The 19,637-nt window shown below is 36.3% G+C and overlaps 2 protein-coding genes across 2 annotated transcripts in view; both read right to left on the reverse strand.

Moving 5' to 3' along the window:
* LOC130073047 (gastrula zinc finger protein XlCGF57.1-like) overlaps positions 1-19,637 on the reverse strand; it is a 754,620-nt gene that overhangs the window by 412,886 nt on the left and 322,097 nt on the right. The gene's annotated exons all lie outside the window — the stretch shown is intronic.
* LOC130073133 (gastrula zinc finger protein XlCGF49.1-like) lies at positions 16,518-17,236 on the reverse strand. Its single transcript, XM_056238564.1, has 2 exons — positions 16,831-17,236; positions 16,518-16,765 (listed from the first exon to the last, which is right to left on the reverse strand). The coding sequence occupies exons 1-2, from the start codon at positions 17,234-17,236 to the stop codon at positions 16,518-16,520; spliced, it is 654 nt and encodes a 217-aa protein (XP_056094539.1).

Consider the following 19,637-nt stretch of genomic DNA (forward strand, 5'->3'; position numbering starts at 1 on the left):
ATAGCCTACTATAATATTGCTGCTATTATTTTTCCCTGTTCTTTATTGTGTAATGTAAAATTAATTGTAAACCCAAAATTTTTTGGTTGGGAAGTAATTATGACCGGTTCAGAAATCGTTGGGCCAATCAAATTGCCAGGGCGGGCTTTATATGATGATGGACAGATGATCTGCAGTTCCGTAATCATCACGTCATCATACGCATTTCTTTCAAAAATGCTTTTCGTGTTTGCAAGTACTCCGCGAATCCTTAAATTATTTTTGCAACACCGGCAAAGATCGTTAACACTCATTATTTTTTAATACCTTTTCCAGAGTGTGTGCAGTTTGACAACCGCGTCGCTCAACATACAGTACGTCACTTACTGCGTTGCTCTGATTGGTTGTAGGTCTATCCAATTGAGTGCAGAGGTTTTTTTTTCCCTGGTTCGGTTAAGACACGCCTCATAATCAAAGCCCTATGGAGCAGTGTCAGACTCACAATCTGACTAGAATATGAGTATGACAAAGTTAGGCTAAATTGTAAATACATTTGCCATTAACTTTTAAAGTATTATTTTAACATCACAAATTGTGTCTGTTCTTTTACAGGGTACAGGTGTTCTCAGGAGGAACCAATACAGTGGACAACAGGCTAGTTGCACGTGGCCGCCATGTTGGATTTCCGCATCAGCGAGTGTGCGGTTAGACATTTTCGGTTTCGCTTTACGCCCGGTGCAGGGAGCCGGAGAAAGCCGAAAATGATCTCTTATAGTTATAGAATCAATTATATCCCTTAAAATACTACTAAGATATATATTACTATCACACGAGCAAATGGAAATTAAATGCACGGATGCAAAGTCAGATTAATGAATGAAATACAACTGTTCACGAACAGAAGATTGTTCACTCCGTATTGTATGCAAACAACTCTAATCGTAGTTGTAACTCTATATTTACAGAAGGCATAATTCTCATTGCGTATGCAGCATGAGTCCAAGACACTCTTCTGTTCGTGAACAGTTGTATTTCATTCATTAATCTGACTTTGCATCCGTGCATTTAATTGCCCTTTGCTCGTGTGATAGTAATATATATCTTAGTAGTATTTTAAAGGATATAATTGATTCTATAACTATAAGAGATCATTTTCGGCTTTCTCCGGCTCCCTGCACCGGGCGTAAAGCGAAACCGGAAATGTCTAAACGCACACTCGCTGATGCGGAAATCCAACATGCCGGCCACGTGCAACTAGCCTACTGAGGGAGGAAGAGAGATTGACGCGTTTCAACACAGGTGTATTAGGGAGAAACAGTAGGCCTCTTATGTTATGAGATGGTCTTGACAATTTGCAGTTTCAGGTCATCAAACCGTTTAGACCCTCTTAAAACATTACAGATTGAAACATGTACACACTGGTCAAGGCTGATCACTGCCCTGCTTGTACTCAGACTGTCCTTGTTCATTTAAAGGTTGGGGTGCTCTTCGCACACATTTGTATAGAGAACATATTCAAACTGAACAGTCAGGGCAAGTTGTGTCATTTTTATTGTGTACTTTATTGTCATTTTATTTATGTCATAGTTATTGTAAATTATCAGAGAGGTTACTGAATGTACCTTAACTACTAATCAGTTGATGTGAAGATTACTGATTTAATGGTTTATTGTGAATCTTGACATAATAAACTGTTCAACTGTATTGTATTTAATTGTGATTTGTAATAAAAGTATTTGATGCAGAGAAAAGTATTACATTTATTTGGTAACACTTAAAAAAAGCAACATTTACATAATAATAGTAAGTAATATAAATTCATTAAACTAAGTAATTCAAAATGTGAAATGTACAGACATTATAAAATCTACTTAATTACTTCATAACAGTAAATATTACAGATTTATAAAATGTACTTGATATTTTCAAAACATCTTAATTACTTTTAATAAATACAACCTGCTAAGTTAAATATAATTAAGTAACATTTACTTAATGTCTTCACAAATGTTACATTTAGAGTTAAGTACATTTTACTTGATACTGGCAAGTAAGATTTACTTGATATCACAGCAGTAAAATTTACTTAGAAAAAGTGAGTGCAAATTGTTACAATGATTTTATCAAGTAAATCCTACAAGTTGTTTTTATCAGTGTATCAAACAACGTACGCTTAATATTAGATCTATTGGACTATTCATATTTACTCCCAAAAGAAAGTTTTATTTTATTTTTAGACTACTATAAAGCATTTGACACATTAGAACATGATTTTTTGTTTCAAGCACTTAATAGAATTGGCTTTGGAGACTCCTTCTGTAAAATGGTCAAAATGCTGTATAGGAATAGTAGTAGTTCCATTAAGTTGAGTAACGGTACCTCTCCCAGATTCTTCTTAAACCGTGGAGTGAGACAGGGATGTCCAGTATCTCCCTATCTTTTTTTAATTGCGACACAATTTCTTAGTTCACACATCAAAGCAAGCCAGCTAAAAGGCATCAGAATTGGCAATACAGAGATGATTATTAATCAGTTAGCGGATGATACTGCTCTGTTCTTAGAAGACTCTCTGCAAATACCAGCAGCCTTATGTACTCCTCATCTCTTTTCTAAAGCCTCGGGCCTACATCTTAATCTTAATAAATGTGAATTACTTCCGATAAAAAAACAGTATGTTTGTTATGTGGTTGGAAGGGTGAAGGGAATGAACCCAATCGCAGACAGTAGTCACAGCAAACGGTTTATTATGAAAAAAAAAGGGAAAACAAAGCCCACGAGGGGGCAAAACAAGACAGGACTAAGGTGACTAACTAGACAAAGATACTGACAAAATACTAGAAGACAAACAAACAACTGATACAAAAAATAGCTCAACAGGACGATTACTCTTGACAGGTTACTCACAAACTTGACACGGATTGACAATGAACCGACACTGGACAGCAAACACGAGGGGATTAAATAGAGACAAACTAATGAGGGAGACAGGTGATAATGGGAAAGCAATAATGACTAAACAAGGAGGGCAGGGCTAGATGACGAGACAACACAAGCACATGGCCCAACAAGGCTATGTGTTTGCACATAAAACATGGGTCTGTCATGATCCTGCCTCAAGACTTAAAGAAAGACAAGAACTAGATGGCAGAATCATGACAATGTTCTCTTCAATTGGTGGTATTGCAGTTAAAAACTGTGTTACATATTTGGGTATACAAATAACCAAAGATAACTCTAGATGCTCTGCTAATTTGGACCCAATTATTATAAAAACAACGAAACGCCTAAACTGCTGGCTGCAGAGAGACCTTTCTTTGAAAGGCAGAGGTTTGCTGGTTAAAGCAGAGGGTCTGTCTCGCCTGACTTATGCCGCTCAGCCACTGTACATTGATAAGCACACTTGTAAAATTATCGATAGAATCTTAGTAAAATTATGGAAAAACAAATCCCATTATTTGAAAAAAATCAGTGATACTAAATTCTCAACAAAAGGGTGGCTTACATTAAATTGATTTTAGTTTACTAAATAACACAATTAAAATAAATTGGCTTAAAGGAGAACTCCGGCGCAAAATGAACCTTTGGTCTAATTACACATTGTTACCTAGTCAACCGTTATCTGAGATTTGTTTTCATGATTATCGAATGTAAATAGTTTTATCTCTAAAAACAGTTTAGCCTATAAAGCTAGTATAACGCTAGTATATTGGGCATAGATCAATGACAAATAAAAATCGCTTGTTAATACCACTAACAAGGCTCAAAATAGCCCCACACTAACACGGTAGCATAATGAGGGTCCCTACCTTCAAACCGAAGCATTGAGAACTTTGTCAGTGTCCAGACAGTTTAATAAGAAGATACGCCGATCCAAGTGCGCTGGTGAGAATGTGAACGAGCTATAAGTTGTGATAAGGTGAGCGCGAACAGCAGGCTTGGATCGGCGTTCGTAGATCGACTGGTAAAGACTGTATTTCAAAGATGGCTCCTGCCTGTATACGCGAAGTTGACTATGTTTAAAATATCTTCTTATTAAACTGTCTGGACACTGACAAAGTTCTCAATGCTTCGGTTTGAAGGTAGGGACCCTCATTATGCTACCGTGCTAGTGTGGGGCTATTTTGAGCCTTGTTAGTGGTATTAACAAGCGATTTTTATTTGTCATTACACTATGCCCAATATACTAGCGTTTTACTAGCTTTATAGGCTAAACTGTTTGTAGAGATAAAACTATTTACATTCGATAATCATGAAAACAAATCTCAGATAACGGTTGACTAGGTAACAATGTGTAATTAGACCAAAGGTTCATTTTGCGCCGGAGTTCTCCTTTAATCGATTCCTTAAAAACCCCACCTCTATTTGGAATATTTTCCCTCAGCTTGCCTTCTCGCAACTTGGTGGTGTAAAGTTTGCTCTAATGTGTAATTATGATATTTATAAACTCCCTGTCAAACTATCTAACTTTCACCAACAAGTTCTTTTGGCATGGAATCTCATTTACAAGCATAACTTTTCCCCTCATCGATGTTACATATGGAACAATAGGAACATTTTTATTTAAGAACAAGTCTTTGTTCTAGAATCACTGGTTCAGTAATGGAATACTTCATGTTAGACAACTCTTTAATAACGAAGGTCTGCTTTTTAGGTATACAGAGTTTCTTCAGAATTTAATATACCGGTAACTCCCAAAGAGTTTGCCACAGTTATGGATACTATTCCATCTGGCATACTCATGCTTTTCAAAAATAATGCTCTCTCTTTGGGTTCGTTATATTTGCCTGAACCATCAACAATCCTATTGGTGAGATATGTTTCACTGAAAAAAAAGGAAGGAATTATAAAGTAAGGGTTCTATTCCTTGAGAACATTATTTCTACCCCTCCTGCCATCTCTTATTGGAATAGACTTTTTGACCATTTAAATTGGCAAAAAATATGGTCCATACAGCAAAGATTTCTCCTCATAAACAAAGTAAAAGAAATATCCTTTAAATTACTTCATAATATTTACCCAGTTAAAAATTTCCTTAGGAAAAATTCAGATCTGATTTTGACACTACTTGCTCTTTCTGTCAGAATGGCACTGAAACTCTTCTTCACTTGTTTTGGTCATGCAATTTTACTCGGCAACTTTGGAAAGATGTTAGTGGGTTTATCTCAACCATTATCTTCAGACTGATCTCATGAAATGGCGTATGTATGACACGCCAATTCGTATTTCCATTTTTGGCGTGCTATCAACACGCATAATCGCTTTTCAGCGTATTTATCAACGCCGTTGACTTAACGTTACATTACTGTATATATAAATATATGACCTACCCCAACCCCGTCCCTAAACCTACCCGTCACTGGGGTTAATACCATTTATGAGTCTTCCCCTACCATCCTAGGAAAAAAAATATTGCTCCACAGATGTAGATATGAATTTTGCTTCGTTTCGCTCGGACATTTAACGGCGTGTACACACACGCGGAATCACTCGGACGTTTAACAGTGTAGACATACACGCAAAAGATGACGGTTCGTTTCGGCGTGGACATACACGCGGATAGCTCAAAATGCGTATAGATAACAAGCCACTTAACTTGAAAGTGGCGTGTATGTTTACGCAAAGTCATGATTTCATGTTGTTATCTTGCAGAATTTCTCCATGAATCCCAAAACTGTTATTTTAGGATTTTTTGAAGCTGATTCAAATGCCTGCTTTGTAATAAATCTAATTATTTTCCTATGTAGATTTTATATTCACAAATGTAAGTTTTCAAATTGTAAACCAATTTTTTTGGTGTTCTTACATAAGATAAAACATTACTTGATTACAATTTCATCCTCTCTTAACCCAAAAGCACTCAGAACATGCCAAATTTGCAAGACCTACAAACTCTTTACTTTATTAAATGTTTAGATTTTTTTTCATTTAAGTAATGCCTTTTTTTTTTTTTTTCATTCTTGTTTACATCACTGTCTAATTGTTTTTGTTTTGTGCTATGTTGTTGCTGTTGTGTTATTATGTTGTTTCACACTGTAAACTGAATGTTTAAATAAAGCATAAAAAAATAAAATAAAAATAAACAACTCTGCCAAAGCCAATAAGCCAAACTCTGATGCTTTTTTGTTAACAGCCACTAGGTGGCGCTTCGGTAGCGCGCCGCCATTTTGGGGTGAAAATTCCAACAGGAGTTACTGGACAACAGGCACAGATAACAGTTTTTTGAGGTAGTTTTTTCTTGCATTAGTGAGTATTTCCATTGTATGCAACTTTACACATTTACTACTATTATTAGTTACCAACTCCACTAGGCCTGAAATAGCCTATATTTTGTACGTTTTAATCCCCTGGATCATGCTACAAACTAACAGGATGATCTTATAGAACATGATGCATTGCTGTGTCCGTTATCCTATAACTTTATTTGCCACTTTGGACAGTGGCTGTGTTTTTTTTGTTTACATAGTCTTGCTTTAACGGTCATATAAGATAGTAGCTACTGCAAAAAAAAAAAAAAACGTTTACTGTAAAGCTATTCTATTGCCAGTATATATTTATTGTCCAACATTTACATTTTAGTACAATTACATTTACTTGCTGAATTCATTTATTTCATTGATAACTTATTTTTGTATAACGTTATGTGTAGGCCTACCTCCTGGGAAACGGTCTAACGTTATTATAACTTTATGAACTGATATCACTTTATTCTTACCTGTCACACTTAAAGCTGCCGTCGGGAATTTTTTTTTTATCATATTCAGTGAAATCGACACTATAATCCGACAGAACAACATAAATAAAGTGGTTTTAGAAAAAAACAGAGCTTCTAACTAGACTAACTCCACCTGGAGCGTGTTATTTGTTTTGCAAAAATCCACAGCTCCAGGATCATCGGGTCCAATCAGCGCAGGGGGGTGTGAGATCTGACTGTCAATCACAGATCGGGCACACGCCACCCCTCGCGCACGTTACAATCACATGCACACGCCTGAAGTTCGCGCAGTAACGAAGAGTGATGGTGGATGTATCTCGCTTTCAAAACACTAACAAATCAAGTAAGCTCATTTAGAGTATAAATGACGTTAGCAATTGCAATCTATCGGTAGATTAGCCAGGACAGCATACCTCCAAATACTCCATGGTGTTGATGGATGCTGATGAGACGGGCGCGTTCACAGATAACCTGGTGCACACGCACTGACGAGCACGAACTCGGTGGGAGGGTATCCGTTGATAGTGGGGGAGGGGCATTAGAGTTGTAAACATTCAAAATTTTGCACTCAATCTGCCAGACTTGCCGACTGCAGCTTTAATGTGGAGAGTAATATAAATCCTTGAACTTCCCTGTCTCAAGTTATGTGGGGAGAAAAGCCTGGTTAAGTAGCAACTTCTTTTTAACTGCTATAACGTTAACTGTTGTGAGTTAAAATAATCACCTAATTATTTCAACCTAAAAATGACCTCTGCACTGGACTAAATATATGTATAATATATGACTGCCGAGTCGCTTTCACCCAAAAATGGCGGACGCGTAGCGCTGCTGCTGGGCGCTGGTGTTGCAATGGAACGTTCTATTGGCTTTCACTTCTTGTCAATATACGTTGTTTGTCGTAGCGGGCGGCGGCGCGACCGGAAGTATCGCTACCCTACTTCCGGTCTCGGTCGCCATTTTGTGAAATAGGCCTATCGTTGAATACAAAATCCCGCATCTATATTCACTAACTAGCCAAATAGCACCTACCTCAAAGCGGAAACAACTATGAAAACCAGAAGGGGCGGTCCCCGAGCAATGACGCGACACTCAAGCACACGCAAGAAGTGACTACAATTCCTTTGGAGATGAAAGGGAGCTCTCAATATGGCGCCCTAAGCACATGGTCTAAGGAGAGCCGCGGAATTTAAAATTGTTATTTTAAGTAGTGATCGTCTAATTTTTTTATTATATATACACGTGTTGGCTTTCAATCGCTTAAACAACATTTCATTTGACAGAATGGCGACCTCTGATCGAAAAAGAGATAGAAATCAGACGAATTCGAAATCTAAGACAGCAGTCACAGCAGTCACATCAGATAGCGTTAGCGAGGAACATTTCCATGACTATATATCGGCTGATGAAGACTTTACAGCTATACCCGTCACCCCCAGCAAATCACCTGCTCAAAAGAAAGGTAAATCGGAGCAGTTACCTACTTCAGCCGCTGTAAGGGAGAGCTCTGATATAGTCCTACAACTCTCGCAACTCATTAACTCCAGATCTGATGCGTTGGAGAAACTGGTCTCTGACAACACCCTGCGAATTGAGGGACTTAAGAAAACTATTGACTTTGCATGTGCTGAGATAAAAGACATTAAGGAGAAATCTGCCGTTCTTGAAAAGCGCATCGCCAACAATGATGCGCGCCTGGGCTCAGCTGAGTTGCGTATAGCAGATTTAGAGAGTTATTCACGAAGATGGAATCTCCGTTTATTCGGAGTTCCGGAGGCAGATAAAGAAGATGTGCGCCAAGAAGTTATTGGTATATGTCAAGCTGTCCTACCTGCAGAGAAGGCTAAACTTCCTTGTCTCATTGACACAGTGCATCGTCTGGGCCAGAAGAAGGGAAAGGAGCTGTCCAATATTGATAAACCCAGAGGAATAATTATTCAGTTTACATCCAGGGTAATTCACGACTCTGTGTGGAAAGCGGCAAAAAGGTCTGAATACCTGAGGAGTCACGGTCTGCGTTTTGCGGAAGATCTATCTAAAATGGACAGAGCACGACGTCTCCAGCTATGGCCTGCAGTAAATGAAGCCCGTCTCCAAGGAAAACCTGCTTACTTTGTTGGTGGACGTGCCTTTGTTGCCGGGATCGAAATTAACCCACCATGAGAGATGAGGAAAGGTACCCCTTTTTTTTCTCTTGGTTGCCTTTGCCATCGGGACCAGAATTAACCTACTATGATGAACGAGGACATGCAGCAATTCTGCTTCCTTTACTGAATGGTTGATTTTTTTGTTCTTATAAGACAACTTGGGATTTATACACATATTTGTCTTCAAATGAAAACACTGGTTTCATAGTTATTTTGTTTGAACAAGGTCAGTTTTCGTGGCCATTAGAATTTCGAGTTTCACTTTTTTTTTTCTCTACTAAGTTGCCTATACGCGGTTTCTCCTACCACATGTTCTTGTAATCTCACTTATTTTTGTGGATCACTTTTCACTTTCGTTCTGTCGTTGTCTATAGTTACACTAAATGCCAGGGGGTTTAGGCAACATATTAAACGGAAAGCTTTATTTTTATTTGCTAAACAACATAGGACTGATTTTTGCTTTTTTCAAGAGTCTCATTCGATTCCTGATGATGTGCGTTTCTGGAGGACTCAATGGGGTAACGACATCTGGTGTGCGCATGGATCGAGCGCTCCGCCGGTGTCGTCACTTTAAAGAACAGATTCACCGGGGAGATTTTGCATACACAACGTGACGGATCTGGACATTTTTTGTGCCAAACTCTCAAAATTCATGGTTCTATATTGCTCATTGCGAATGTTTATGGATATAATTCTAAAAGTGAAAACGATCATTTATTTGAAACTTTAGAAGAGCATATCCTTCATGGACTGTCGCAATTCCAGGATCTTTCTCTTATCATAGGGGGTGATTTTAATACTGTTATGGACTGTTCTCTCGATTGTTTACCAGCAAGACCATCTTATAATCAAAATACAAACCTTAAACGTTTCATGGAGAGATTCAATTTGGTTGATATATGGAGGTCTACATTTCCTGATTCGTTAACATATACTTGGCGCAACAAATCTGGTAACAGGCAATCTCGAATAGATTATTGGTTAGTGTCTGCGAGTATACAATCTTCAGATGTCTCTGTTAGTGTGATTCCTTCACCGCTCAGTGACCATAAGGCTGTTCTTATCTCTATTAAGTTTAGCACTTCTCCACACACCATGGGTAGAAGTTCATATTGGAAACTTAATAGTTCATTACTGCAATATGAACATATTAAAACAAAGGCTAAAAATCTTATTTTATGTCATTGGTATAAAGCACTTTCAGAAAACAAATTCTGCAGTAACTGGGAGCTATTGAAATTTGAGGTAGCTAAGTACTTTCGAAAACAGGGAAGCTTAATGGCATTAGAAAGACGTACTCAAGAGGACAATATTATATCAAAATTAGCTGCCCTCTCCTCAAAATCATGTCCAAATGAAGATGAACAAGCTGAGTTAGTCACTCTTCAACTAGAGTTGGACAATTTATATAAGAATAAGGCAGAAGGAGCCTTTACTATGTCACGAAAGAGATGGTTGGAGAAAGGGGAACAAAATTCTGCATATTTTTTTGGTCTGGAGAAATTTCTCTATAGAAATAATACAATTGAACAACTTAAAATAGATGGGGATGTTACAGATGCACTGTAATAAATTGCCTCAAATTTTTTAAGTTAAGAAATTCAAAGTTTAAGTAAGCAGAACTGACATATTTTTATTTTGTATTTGTACATTTGAATTGTTCTTAACTTGAAATGTTTGAGTACACTAATTCATACATTTAACTTAAAATTTCATGTAATCTCAATGTGAACACTTTTATTAGTATAAACTTAGCTAGCTTTAACAAGCTAGTTTGCTAACATACTATTTTGTTAACTTCTTAACAATAGTATGCTATACAGTAACACTTGCAGCAATACAAAGCTTTTATTTGCTCTCAAATCAAGCTCATGCACCACTTGTCACCATGATGGTAACTATCCTAAAACCAACATTAACAGAAATTCTTCTAAATTAGCATAACGAAACATTAATCATTACTAAATCACCCGCTTAACATTAATCTTGCACAAAAAAACATTGTATTACACTTAATTTTAGCATTTACTCTCCCTTTCGAGTGCCATCGGCAAAGCATGCTGGGAAATATACATCCCAGCCGTTTCAGTTAAACTTAAGTTCGTCTAAATTAAAAGAAATAATTTCATAAAACTCAAAACAATGAAACAGTTCAGTTTACTTAAAATATATCCATTCTGTGAACTTGAAAGAAAAAGAAAGTGCTAAATACTCATAAAAGTTAATTTGACTGAACTAATTAGTTTAATTTAAGTTTTTCCTACTCAAACCAATTAAGTATTTTGAGCGTTAGGGTTTACAGTGTGACCAAGTTAAAATTTCAAAATTTTGTACAGAATTTTATAATGGTTTATATTAATCTAAATTTTGCGATCATTCGGCTTCTCTATTTCTAAACTCTATTTCTGGAGTGAATTGTAAATCTGTCGACCCTGTACAAAAAGAACTTTGTGATAGCTTAATTACTGTTGAGGAAGTATTAAACGCTATCGCACGTATTAAGGTTAACAAATCCCCTGGGGTTGATGGCCTCACTGCTGAATTTTATAAAACCTTTTCTGATCTTATTGCCCCCTTTCTTAAAGAAGTTTATATAGAGAGTATAGAAAATCAATGTCTTCCACCTACTTTAACTCAAGGATTAATTACTTTGATTCCAAAACCAAAAAAAGACCCATTGCTATTAGATAATTGGAGACCAATCTCTCTTTTAAACAATGATTATAAGATATTTGCCTTAGTCTTTGCAAATAGAATAAAATCAGTTATGGACCCCCTTATAGATGAGGCTCAATCTGGCTTCCTAAAGAAAAGACATATTTCAAATAATATAAGATTAGTCCTAGACGTGTTGGACTATTCACATTTAAGTACAGATGATGGATTTATTCTTTTCTTAGATTTCTATAAAGCCTTCGATACGGTGGAGCATGCTTTCATTTTTAGGTCTTTACAAAAATTTGGCTTTGGACACTTTTTCTGTAAAGCTATACAAACAATGTATAGGAACGCAAACTGTTCTATTAAACTTAAATGTGGTTCATCCTCTAGATTTTATTTAAAACGTGGTATAAGGCAAGGTTGTCCCATCTCCCCTTATCTCTTCTTGTTTTGCACTCAGCTTATGAATATTCATATTAAATCAAGCCAATTAAAAGGTATATCTATTGCGGGATATTATAATATCCCAGTTAGCAGACGATACTGCACTGTTCCTGAAAGATCAACATCAAGTCCCAGTAGCTCTTAAAGTAGTAGATGCCTTTTCTAAAGCTTCCGGCCTTTACTTAAATATTAACAAATGTGAACTGTTATCTGTAAAAGACTGTCATTTACAACAAATTGCTAATATCCCAGTAAAGGAGACAGTGACATATTTGGGGATTGTTATTTCGAAAGACCAAAAATCTAGATGTAAGATAAATTTTGATCCCATTCTCCAGAAGACCAAAGCAAAGCTGAATCACTGGCTTTTGAGGGATTTAGCTCTAAAAGGTAGAGTTCTGTTATGTAAAGCCGAGGGACTGTCAAGATTAGTCTATACTGCGACTTCACTCGCTGTTTCTAATGTGATGTGTAAAGCTATTGATTCTGCCTTATTTAATTTTCTTTGGAGAAACAAAACTCATTATATTAGGAAATCTATAATAATGAACACTTATGAATCAGGTGGTTTGAACTTCCTTGATTTTAGTACTTTAAATAATGTTTTTAAAATTAATTGGATTAGACATTTCATTCTAAATCCAAATTCCCTTTGGAATTTCATACCCAGTTTTGTTTTCTCCAGAGTAGGTAATCTTGATTTTCTCCTGATTTGCAATTATAAAATTGACAAAATCCCTCTAAATTTGTCTTGCTTTCACAAACAAATGTTGCTTGCTTGGTCCCTTTTATATAAGCATAATTTTTTACCCCATAGATATTTAATTTGGAACAACTATAATTTATTATTTAAACATAAAACCTTATTTTTTGAAAGATGGTTTTTAGCAGGTATAATACGAGTAGATCAATTACTAAATCAAGAAGGTATGCTGCTAACTTACTCTGAGTTTCTAGATTTCCATAAAATTCCAGGGATGCGATCCCTACAGGGGTCTTTGCATTATTCAGAGCTAATACCCAAACCAGTATTGCGCCCCCTTCCTCCTTTGATTTATTTGATACTGTAATTGGAAAAATTTGTTTTGCACCTGGAGTCGTAAATGTTAATAAAATTATTCGTTCGTTATTTCAAAAAGACATTGTCACCAGGCCAAACTGCATTGGTTATTGGAATAGAATGGTTCAAGGTTTGTTTTGGAAGGCCATCTGGACTTTACCAAACAAATATTTATTGGTAAATAAAATAAAGGAAATAAGTTTCAAAATCTTACACAGGTACTACCCAGTAAATAATTTTCTTGTTAAATTTAAAAAGGATATTGATCTGAACTGTTCTTTTTGCAATACATTGGCTGAAACCTTGTTTCATTTATTTTGGCACTGCGCTCATGTTAAACATTTTTGGAAAGATTTGTCTAGATTTATAATTGACAACATTGACCCCACTTTTTCTTTGTGTTTAGAAAATGTTATATTTGGTTTTAATAATATTCCCTCAAATAAAAGGAAAGAGTACTATATTATAAATTTAATTTTAATTTTTGCTAAATTCCATATACATAAATGTAAGTACAATAAAACCCAACCTTTGTTTTTGGTTCTTGAAAAAGAAATCCAATTATATATCAAGACTATCTTTCATTCCCATAATAAGAAAGCAATTAAAACTATTTCTGTTTGCGAATCCTTTGATATTTTCATATAATATCGCCTAGGCCTGCATCTTCTTTGACTCGTGACGCAGTGCTGACACGGATTTTGCTTTTAACAGTAAAAACATATAGTAAGTGTTTTAACTCATTACAATACAAGTTTTATGACAATATTTGTGATGTGCAAATATTAAAAGTATGTATTTATCCTCAAACTATCTTTTACTCTCGTTTACCAGCACACCTAACGTATAACTGAAAAACAACTCCACAAACTGCAGACCAACAATGCACGTGAAAGTGTCACTTTATTTCCTTATTTGGAGGACCAATTTTCTTAGAATGGGTAACATTCTTTCAGATTAAATATTTATGCAAAATTTACTTATCAGATTAACTTTTGGTTGATGTTTGGTGGTTATGCTTTTTATGTGTAAATGTATTGATTTAGCTATTTGTGTTTGCTAGGAGCATTTCTATGATGCACCGAGTGGCTAAGGCTAACCAGGCTTGGTGTTTAAAGACTGCAGCGTTACAGACTAGAACCTGGTGATGGTATAAGATTTAACCGATAACATATGAGAGAATCATGGGCACAAACATAAAAAAATAAACATAGCTTTGTTGCGATTTGGTATAACTAGATTTTCTGTGTTTCGTAACACTCATTTTGAATTTGCCCAGTCAAATTACTTTACAAAAGTAATTTAAAAAAAAACATTTTTTTTTTTTCTTAAAATGAGTTTTCAAACCAATTGTTTTAATGATTTGACAGGTAGATGTTTTCTTGCTGTTTAATTTTAGACTCCACTGATTGGGAAATCTCTGCCCATCACCTGTCCAACATCACAGCCACAAGAAGGGAACACCGATTCTTCCGACTATTTAGTGAGATTTCTCAAGGGGCCTGTCTTAATTTATTCTTAATCACCCAAAATGAAAATTCTGTCATTAATTACTCACCCTCGTTCCAAACATGTAAGAATTTTTCATCTTCACAACACAAATGAAGATATTTTTTATGAAATCTGATAGCTTTCTGTCCCTCCATTGACAGTCTACGCAATTACCACCTTCAAGCCCCAGAAAGGTATAAAGGTACATCATCAAAGTACTCCATGCGACTCCAGTGGTTTAAAGGGTTAGTTCACCCAAAAATGAAAATTAAGTCATTAATTACTCACCCCCATGCTGTACCAACCCCGTAAGACCTTCGTTCATCTTCGGAACACAAATGAAGATATTTTTGATTAAATCTGAGAGCTGGATCACTGCTACATAGGCTGCCTAAGGGACTGACACTTGACGGCCCAGAAAGTCATTAAAGAAAATGTTTAAATGTTTCATGTGGCTACAGTGGCTCCACTATAAGTTTATCAAGCGACGAGAATACTTTTTGTGCGGAAAAAAAACTAAAATAACGACTTTATTCGACTATTCCATTGCTTCCTTGTGGGCCTGAGACGAGAGTTCAAGAGATTTCCAGGACGCATGCGCGAGAACTGACACTCTTCTTCTACTACTATGTACAGCACGCGTCTTCCTCTGCTTGTAAGACGCGCGCTGTGTAGTAGAAGAAGAGTGTCAGTTCTCGCGCATGCGTCCTGGAAATCTCTTGAACTCTCGTCTCAGGCCCACAAGGAAGCAATGGAATAGTCGAATAAAGTCGTTATTTTAGTTTTTTTTCCGCACAAAAAGTATTCTCGTCGCTTGATAAACTTATAGTGGAGCCACTGTAGCCACATGAAACATTTAAACATTTTCTTTAATGACTTTCTGGGCCGTCAAGTGTCAGTCCCTTAGGCAGCCTATGTAGCAGTGATCCAGCTCTCAGATTTAATCAAAAATATCTTCATTTGTGTTCCGAAGATGAACGAAGGTCTTACGGGGTTGGTACAGCATGGGGGTGAGTAATTAATGACTTAATTTTCATTTTTGGGTGAACTAACCCTTTAACATCAATTTGGTTAAACAACGCAAGTGCTGTGTTTGTAGCAAAAAAAAAAAAATAATAATAATAATTTCCAACATGCTTTCATGAGAACATTACAACTTGTGCATGTTGATATGAGAGCAGATGTTGGTGCATGAACGTGCATCGAAGATTAATATTTTGTAAATAAAGTGGTTAAAATTGTCATAAAAAAAAGTTAAACCACTAGAGTCACATGGATTACTTTTGATTTCCTTTATACCTTTCCGTGGCTTTGGAAGTGGTAGTTGAATAGGCTGTCGATGGAGGGACCGAAATGTCTTAATTTCATTAAACATATCTTCATTAAGTTTAGGAATAAGAGTAGAATTATGTAATTCTAAGAATTTTGACAGACTAAAGACTAAAATGTTACTCTGAGCGGCTTTATACATTCGGCCCCTGATAGATTTCTCCCAATAAAATTAGTCTGATAAACATAGCAAATTAATTCAGTTAAACTGTTTCATGAATTTCAACTAGTACACAAAATCTGCTAAAAAAAAGTTAATTTTCATTACTTTTTTGGACAAAATTGTTTGTCAAAATATAACACATGTAACCATATAGCTAATGTAAGAGCCTAAATGACCTTATTTCATAAATAGATAGCAGCTGTAAAACAAGCATCTATTTCATCTTGTCTTAGTGATGTGTTTTTCAGAGTCCATATTATGAGAGGAATCGCCTCTTTAAATATACATACACATTTTTTTCCCAAAAAGAATTAGTGTTTACTATACTGGTCCATTAGCAATGCTGAAATACAATGTTAAACCACTTGATTTAATGAAAACTAAATTAAATCTATTCATTATCAATCAATGTGGTCATTATACCTAAATAAATCACAAGTTTTATTCATTTTTAATTCTCACATTTTCACAATGTGCAGAGACTGATTCAATCCAATAAAGTGTACAATATGTAAATAAAATAAACAATAAAGTTCAATATGTTCTCAATGCATGTTGATGATTTTTTAGGTGTCCTGCCTGAGAGAAACTCTTTCCACAGTGTGAACACTTGTACGGTTTCTCTCCAGTGTGAACTCTCTGGTGTGATTTTAAGTTGCTGGATGAAGTGCAGGTCTTTTCACAGTCAGAGCACACATAAGGTCTCACACCAGTATGAATACGCTCATGCTCTTTTAAAGATGCAAGATGTGAAAAACTCTTTCCACAGAACAAACGTGAGGCTTCACAGCAGAATGAACATTAAGGTGTTTTCTTAAGCCTGATTCAAAAACAAATGTTTTATCACACTGATCACAGCTGAATGATCTCACTCCAGAGTGAAGGCGCAGATGATCACTGAGAGAGCCTTTCTGAGTGAAACTCTTTCCACACTGAGAGCATGTGAACGTTTTTTCTCCAGTGTGAAACCTCATGTGATCATTGAGAGTGTTTTTGCGATTGAAACTCTTTCCACACTGAGTGCATGTATAAGGCTTTTCTCCAGTGTGAATCATCATGTGTGTGTTCAGATATGATTTATATATGAAACTCTTACCACACTCAGAACAGGTTAAAGATCCTTCGACTCCAGATTTTCCAGCTTGTTTCTGTGTGAAATTCTCTTCAGTCTTTGAAACAACTGCATTTCCATCTTCATTTGTGAAATAATGAGGTTTTTTAAACTGATGCAGTTTGTCTTCATTCACTTCCATCAGGTCTAAAATAAACAAATTCCCATAATTAAATAAAAGGATAAATGAGAAACAAAAATAAGCATTATTCAAAATCTCAATTTTGCACAAATCCAGTTTACTCCTGAGTCTACTAGTATCTAGTTTTAGATGTTATTTTTATATGTCAGTTTTCATCTTAATGTTCCTCATCAGTCATTAAAGAGAATGAAGGAAAACACCAACCTATTCGTTCCTCTGTATCTTCATCTTTTATTCTGCAGGGTTCTTCCTTAATCTCCATCTTTACAATAGTATGTCCGTAGTTTCTCCTGGAGTAATTCCTCCTGCTTGCTTCTTCTCCTGTGGGAAGATGGGAATATTCCCCAGCATTTAAACTCTCATGAACGGCTGTGGGAGCTTCACTGACTGAAGGAGTGAATTGTGGTCGTTGTTGCTCATTTAGCAGATGATCATCACACTTACAATCACTCGAGATTATCCAGGTGCAAATCGTCATTTAGAAACAATGCAATGATTACTGAATTTACACTTTGGCCTTCATATCAAGCTTAAAGTGTAAATTTGACTGTCAAGTGGTGATGCACAATTATTGTCATTGATTGCATCTTGCATTGAGTGTAGAATTTATGTTACAAAGAAAAAACAAACTTGTGCTAATAGGCTTTATGCACAGCTTCACTACTTCCTGAACTTCAGCCAGCCCTTTGTTTCCTGTCTGTCATTATTGGACAAACTGATTAATCCAGGTGTGCCTGGCCTCAGTAACAATAATCAGGCACACCTGGATTAATCAGTTTGTCCAATAATGACAGACAGGAAACAAAGGGCTGGCTGAAGTTCAGGAAGTAGTGAAGCTGTGCATAAAGCCTATTGAGTGACTTAAGTAATTGACACATTTCCTTGAGTGCAAATGTAATGAATATAATGTAAACCCGCATGTTAACTGTGTGTGTGTGTGTGTGTGTGTAAGAAAATAGGGATAGCTCACAGCTAAGGTTATTATATTAAGGTAAGTAGGTAAACTCGAGAGCACGTAGATGTGAATTTGAGAACTTGTACAATAAACATTCGTACTTGTATGTGAACATTTACACTCACAGCTCCGATGTGAAAACCTGTAAAATAAAAATCTGAACTTGAACGTTGAGATTTGCACTCGCAGACAATAGTCACAAACCTGTATTCTGAATCTGAAGCTGCAGACAAGCAGTCACAAATGTGTAAAATGCCATTCACAAAGATACAACGACAGACACAAACTTGTAATACAAATTTGCACTTCTTCTAACATTCAAATTCGCAGTACAACCTCAAATTGGCACTTGCAACTTCTCAAATCTGTCACTGCAAGTTCAAATTTCGCGCCTTGACTTTTGCTACTCTTTTCGCGATATAAGAGACCGCAAAACTAACTTGTGCACTTGTACCTCAGCAGAGCTGCCAACTCTCACGCATTGGCCGTGAGACACCCGCATTTGATTGGTTTCACACGCCACACTCCCGATTTCTCACGCTGAAGTGTCAACCCGGCCGGTCAAATGCCTTAAAGATGAGTTTATCTACAGATCTACCTGTTGAGCCACTCGTGATCGACTATTTATACCGCGTAGAGCGAGCGAGAGACCTTGCGTGGGCAGAGAGCATTCACCCCAACGGAAGCGGAAAGGGGGCGGGAGCGGGGGTGTTCGAAGGAGCCGTTTTATTGGTTGGCGCCTATGATGTCACGAAACCCGCCTCCTCGTGGATGTTCTGAAACGCTAACATGGCTTAATGCATTAGACTGATTTAAAAGACATAATTCTGATATTATCAAACTTAGTAAACACAATAACGCATACTACAAAAAAGCAGATGAGCACAGAATATGAACGCAACACGTTTAATTAAGCCAGTGGTATTAAAAGACCAAACTCAGGAAACACCATAAATAAAGCATACAGAAAAGCAATTGAGCAGAAAATGAACGCAACTCGTTTAATTGTACGTTAAGCATTTCCTCTCATAGAAAACCAAGAAAACGCTTAATGAGGCTTAATGGACCAACAGTTATAAAAAAAAAAAAAAACACAATTCGTTATACATTATTTATAAAACACGGGCAGCTGGTTTATTTGCACTGAACACAAATTTGCTTTCTTTCGTCATATTCTGTGCTCATCTGCTATTCTGTACTAAGTTTGATAATATAATTTATGTCTTTTAAATCAGTCTAATCAGGGACGTGCACAGGAATTTTGAGGGGCAGTTGCTCTGACCTGAAATCTGGATTGAATGAAAAACTCGATTGTAATAAAAAAAAACAACGCTTAGATTTGGGGGAAAAATACAATCCTTTTTTAATCCTTTGTTGCCTTGGCTTTTGGCTTGCTTAGTTGGGGACATTTAATATTCAATAATATTATTGATCTGCCTTACTTAA

Source organism: Rhinichthys klamathensis, unplaced genomic scaffold (assembly GCF_029890125.1).
Source record: "Rhinichthys klamathensis goyatoka isolate OS25496 unplaced genomic scaffold, OSU_Roscu_1.1 h1tg000523l_1, whole genome shotgun sequence".
Lineage (NCBI taxonomy): Eukaryota > Metazoa > Chordata > Actinopteri > Cypriniformes > Leuciscidae > Rhinichthys > Rhinichthys klamathensis.

What these genes read in the sequence shown, in the direction of transcription:
- LOC130073133 (XM_056238564.1), bottom strand. Translation starts at nt 17,236, where the DNA reads ATGGAAGTGAATGAAGACAAACTGCATCAGTTTAAAAAACCTCATTAT. An exon ending in ATCATTCAGCTGTGATCAGT is followed by an intron (nt 16,766 to 16,830) that starts GTGATAAAACAT and finishes TCTGCTGTGAAG; the next exon opens with CCTCACGTTTGTTCTGTGGA.